The sequence below is a fragment of the Chinchilla lanigera genome, unplaced genomic scaffold (genome assembly GCF_000276665.1).
Source record: "Chinchilla lanigera isolate Chin_1 unplaced genomic scaffold, ChiLan1.0 scaffold00048, whole genome shotgun sequence".
Lineage (NCBI taxonomy): Eukaryota > Metazoa > Chordata > Mammalia > Rodentia > Chinchillidae > Chinchilla > Chinchilla lanigera.
The window spans coordinates 8,300,405-8,306,404 of NW_004955449.1; the positions used below are offsets into that span (position 1 = coordinate 8,300,405).

At 36.3% G+C, this 6,000-nt stretch overlaps 1 protein-coding gene across 1 annotated transcript in view; it reads left to right on the top strand.

The window, feature by feature from the left end:
• The window catches only part of Ttc21b (tetratricopeptide repeat domain 21B), a 63,686-nt gene extending 58,078 nt beyond the window's left edge, over window positions 1-5,608 (top strand). Inside the window, exons 27-29 of the mRNA XM_005393290.2 lie at window positions 728-848; window positions 3,812-3,879; window positions 5,089-5,608. Of these exons, the coding sequence (XP_005393347.1) occupies window positions 728-848; window positions 3,812-3,879; window positions 5,089-5,166 (267 nt within the window). The 3' untranslated portion in view covers window positions 5,167-5,608. The remainder of the gene's footprint in view (window positions 1-727; window positions 849-3,811; window positions 3,880-5,088) is intronic.
• Window positions 5,609-6,000: the final 392 nt, after the last annotated feature.

The following is a 6,000-nucleotide window of genomic DNA, read 5'->3' on the forward strand; positions in this document are numbered from 1 at the left end:
GTAATCTTGTCTACACTACATTTAATTAAAAGGGACAGGGGAACAATCACAAAAAGAAACCCCTAAATCAAAAAGAGACTTCGGCCACATTCTAGTTCATCACAACATGTGAACCTTATTTGGATACTCATTATAACAAATCTTTTACATTTTTAAAAATTACACTGAAGCAGTTTGAAATTTCAACAGTTACTGGAGATGTGGTAGTTGAGAAGTTGCTACACTTTATGTATCATAAAGTGTGGTTTTGGTAAAGAATCCTTATCTTTTCAAGGGGCACATTAACATTTCTATAGATGAAATAGTACAGTATCTGAGGATATTCTTCTGGTGATATGGAAGCACAAGTATATGAAGTAGAGATGAGACACTCAGTAGTGAATTAATTTTTGAAGGTAAGTTATGGGCTCACAGAATTCATTGTAGTTTTATTTCTTTATTTGTATTGTGTTGAAGTAATTTTTAATAGATAATGTATGTGTGTATGCACAAAATACCTGGACTCGTGCGTTTCTGATTTTGTAAAAAAAAAAATCTTTTTTGGGATAGAGACATGGCATTAGAATTATTCATTAAATTCTGTAAATGATCTGAATCCATACTCAAGATTGAAAACATTGCTCTCTGGTCCAGTAAATGGGTCAGTGTGATTGATCTCTTTGCTGGTAAACGTCCCATACAATTTTGCTGTGTCAGGCTTATTAATACATTTCCCATTTCTCTACAGTCCTGCTGCAAAGCTTATGAATATATGGGCTACATCATGGAGAAAGAGCAAGCGTATTCAGACGCTGCCTCAAACTATGAGATGGCGTGGAAGTATGGCAACCAGGCAAATCCCGCTGTAGGTGAGTTTAGCAAATTAGGCACTGGGTTTTTACTGGAAACTTGTATTTGTAAATCTTGATTTAAGCGGTTTTTTGTTTGTTTGTTTCAGAATGAAACATATTAAGAGCCAGTGTTCACTGTCAGTCTTTCTGAGCAGAGAATATATTTTATATTCATAATAAATTTTTTCCGTCAGATACTTAAATATAATTTCCTGGGCACCAAACCTGACCTTAGTCACCTTAGCAAATATTGAGTCTAATTTTTCCATTGTCTCTTCGTATCGCTCTTCGCAGTTTTGAGGAGGGGCATGTCCTGCTGTCATACCACAGTGATATATGTGCCCTCAGATAAATTAGGACAGCGTTGCATTAAGTCAAGTAACACATATCTTTACTGTAGGTCTTCACAAAGCCTTTGACTCATGCTCCTTGTGATAAATCTCACAGAAGGATCACATTTCCCACAATTCTATCATACCATATCAGTTTTCTCCTGACCATCTGAAAACATTATCTAGTTTAGATGTTTTGTAAATAGTTTGAGGAGTGCTAACCTACTTGTCCCTCCACCAGATGGTTAGCATCTGGAATATACTTAGTGAGTAACCTCAGCCCTCATTATGAGACAGCTCTTTGTATACTTTTCTGTTTGTATTGAGCAGAAATCTGCTTCCTTGAAACTGCCCAGGGCTGTTCTCTGGAGTAGTCCATGAGTCTTTTCCCACTCACTGACAGTGGCGCTCCTGCCCTGTCTTTATAAGGCTTTTCTTCAAACCAGCCTCAGTTCGCTGTGCATTCATTCTAACACTGGGTTTTGGGCCCTTCACCCTCGTTTCTGTACCTTGGAAGCTCAAACATGTTTCCCTAACCTATGCTTTGAAACACTTGGAGAGATTTTCATAGCTATTTTAAAATGAGGACAAAAAAGACAAAAAGCAGGTGAATATGAAGAAGATGGATTCTGTAGCCACAAAGGGTAGAAACGGCTCTTTCATTTGTCCATGTCCCTTCTGCCCCATTGCACGTAAAATAAACATGTTTGCAAATATGAGTTGACTAACTGTGGATGTAGTGGAGTTGTTTTCTCTTGATTAGGCATTTCCTAGTTGTTAATGCAGCTTAAAATGGTGTGGGAGTCGGGGGAAAGACAAGGAAAGGAAGGGAGGGGAGGAGAGGGGAAAGGTGGGCATCAGGAGCTGAGAGCAGTAAGAGAAGAACCCATTCGTGCTTCACCCGTCACCCATCCTCACGCTACATGACAGTCTGCTGTGTTCATTTTCTCGGTCTCTTTTTTTGTCGGATACCGTATGGTTGAGTTCGTATAAGTTTGACAGGTATAATGCACCTGTAGTCCACAGGTTCCTTGTTCTTTCTAGCCCTGTATTCCCTGTCTAAAAAAAAAAACACATTAGTACATGGTCTGTCAAGTTTCTTCCAACATTAAAACTGCTGCTGTTGTTTAGTGGCAGAAATAAACTGCCAGCGTCTATGTGGTACTTGCATTTCACAACAAATATTCCATTTGATTTTTTTTTAATTATACGAAGAGAGGAAAGAGTTGTTTTCCTCATTTTATGGATGAGGAAACTTGAAATTGACAGCTTAAACTACTTGCCTGAGATCCCAAAGCTAGTCAGGAAGCCAGAAGCCAAAACTTAAACTTGTTTTACTAGTTGCCACATGAATTATGTCTGACATAATATCTTAAATTGTTTTCCTTTTAAGTGGCACTGTGTTTGTCCATTTTAGAGATCTTGTTATAACTTTGTGTTTACCTCTCTGAAGCCTCTAAAACTTAGTTTTGGTTTTGGCACTTCTGTATGTTTATGTGGAATACACTATGTATATTTATATTTATTTATACATATTTATATACTATATATTTATACATTATATATTAATGTATCTATATTGAACTCTCATACATTGTGAATCTTAAATAATTCTTATTTTTTACTATCATATGATTATATTAACTAGTAACTCTTTTCAAATATTTGCTTGAAATTTTGAAAGCCCACGAGCAGCATTCACATTTTCCTTTCGTTCTCTAAGCTGCAAAGCACTACTTACTGATTACACGTCTTCACGTTGTGCTGTATCTCACGCACCAAGTACACAGCTGCTGCTGCTTACCTTGGCTCCTCTCAGTTTTCTCATCTTTTAGCATTCTTGCGGAGAACAACGTTCAGTTAAGAATATCGCAGAATAACCTTCCCAGCTGTTCGCACTGCAAGAGCGGCGCCTCTGCGCCGGTCACTGTGGTCCTTCCCAGGCTTTCTAAGGTGGACCCTGACCGCTGCCCTGCGCCCCTTCGTGTTGCTCTCCGTGCTCTGTCCATGCAGTGTCCGGAGGCTCCTCGCTTTCCCTCAGCCCGGCCTCGGCCCTCACACGTGCGGCTGCCTCAGCCTCACAGCGCTCCTGACCCCTGCCTGTCCTAGTTTATGCCTGTTTTCAGATTTCAGACAACTTGACACCCTTGTACACTCCCTTCCAAGTTCCTTATTACAATTTTCTGAGATTCGATCTTACATTTATCGCTGTTTTGAAATTATTTATGCATGGAATTATGTACTTTTCTCTCTTAGTAGGATGTAAAATTCATGACTATAAGAGTCAGTTTTCTGATGTGTGAGGTGCTAATGCTGTGCAAATGAGTGGCAGTGTTGTCAGTATCTGCCCCGCCATGAGTGCCCACTCTAACAAAAATCTTTTCTAACAAGTACAGAAACCACCCCAGTGGGATGGCGCCTTCTCACCCACCAGCACATTCACTGGAGGGCCTTCCCTTCAACTGCGTTTTCTCTTTGACTTGTTTCTCTTTCACTTCAGTCTGGCTTCTATTATCGTATCACTTCCCTTTGGTAATTCATTCAGCAGCCTACGTTAGAAGTCTAATGGGTAAGAAAACTTAGATGGCAAAAATATATATATACATACTAACAGTGTGCTCACTGTATGTCATTTTCTTCCCTTAACAGGATACAGACTGGCATTTAATTACTTAAAAGCCAAAAGATATGTGGATGCAATCGACATATGTCACCAGGTAAGGACTTAAATGTAGATTTCATAAGATTTTCTCAGATACATGATTCCCTACTTTTAGTTAATCTCGTGATACATACAAGTAGAAGCAGAGAATGTAGTGTCTTGGCTCAGTGAGTTAACAGATATTCTGGAGAGATTATCAGCATGCAAAATTGGGAAGGTAATAAAATTTAAATCAAATACATGTTTTAATTTGTACTCAATGACATGTGTGTGTCAATTTAGTGATAGGCCAGAGGAAGAAACATGTTAGGTGACACTTTCATCTCTGAGTTAGAGATGCCTAAAGACAGTATAAATTCTCCGGGTCATTTTTCTGAGATGTTCTTGTGAGTTATTTTAAATCTGTTTATTAACTAAGTTAGATTTATAAATGAAGATAAGATAATCTGTAATGTAAGTTATTAAATTACATATCTATAATTTGTCCCCTGTTGTGTGATCCTCTACTGAAATTGTAAGTTTTAAATTTCAGTTTTAGAATTTCCATAATTCTTTTGTATATACATGATCCCATTGATAATCTATCTAAAACACTATATTAAACATTTTAAAGAGCTCTAAGAAAAGCGCTTTAAAAAATAATTTTTAATGTTATTTTTCCTGGATTACTATGTAATTAGTAAGCACTTGGCCTCAGTGATTGCTGTCGATTGCACAGTGTCTCTGTAAGGCGGTGTTTCTCATTACAGTTAAGGATGTACATTAAGGGAAGGCTAGACCTTCATGTTACTGTGGAGTTTTGTTTTAAGTGACTGCTTCCCCATTCTTAGACTCAATGAACTCATTAACTGTGTGTTTCAAAGATGTGCCCCAGGTAAATCTGAGATGGTGTCTGGTTAAAAAATCACTCTACAAGTTTTATTAAGTATTGTAAGTAGATAATTACAAAAATATGCTAAATCATTGATATGTAATTATTTCTTGTAACTTGTCTGTTAAGGAAGAGTTACATTTGTTTTATCTTCCAGAAGTGGTGCTCACATTCTGCTGTTCCTATCTGCTAAGAAACATGAGTCATCATGTTACATCAAAGTGTCACCTTTGAAAAATGTTATAGCTGTAATATTAGTACAACAGAATCTCAACTCTAATAACCATTTATAGTAAATTTTGTAGCACCCTGCTTCTCAATAATTACAAATTCTTTTCTTTTCTTTTTTCTTTTCTTTTCTTTTTTTTTTTTTTTTTTTTTTTGTCTTTTCAGGTTCTTGAAACACATCCAACTTACCCCAAAATCAGAAAGGATATACTTGATAAGGCCCGTGCATCTTTAAAACCTTAAATATAATGATTTTAATCTACTTTATTGGCTAAGCAGGAAATAAAAGGACTCAACATTGAGTACTTCCAGTTCAAGATAGGTTTGAGCAAATGCTTTGTATTAGAGCATATTTCTCTCTCTCCAGCAGAGGCTGCTGCTGTATATGGAAAGACACTATGTTAAATTGATGTTTTCTAATAGAGAAGTTAAAAGAAAACTAGTCTTTTTGATTAGGTGCAAATTTAGTAGTTCTGTGGTAAAACTATCTCATTTTTATAAAGAACATTTTTGTTAAAATCCAAGTAATATATTTTCTTTAAAGAATATTAATCATTTATTATGTATATTTACAATGCATTTTTCTGTGTTTTTTGTTAGACTCCAGTGGTATTGATTTGGTATTAAGTTATAAAAAGAAACAGTATTATTTTGAATATGTATTTTAATAAAGATTTCATAAATATTTGGTTTACATTCATAAATATTTGGTTTACATTCTTCGTGGAACTCGAAGGGTACAGTAAGTTTTGCAAAATCAGGGTTATCTCCCATGCTGTCTGTAGTATTAAAGAATTAATACTGAATACCATGGGAGTTTCTTAGGAAAACATGTTTTGGAAAAATGCAGTGTGTCTCCCTTTGTTAACCTCATACATCTTACTGTCAGTGACAGTGTGATGCCAAGAAATAATCATTATCTGAAATCAGTTTAAATAGGTAAACTCTTACAGTAATATTTAACCTTAGACCAGAAGACTAGGTCTTGTGAAGTTCCAGACACTGTGTCATCTGGCAGAGAAGGGTGATAAATTGCTTTTAGTTATTAGGAACTCAAAGCATACTGTGTACAATTTT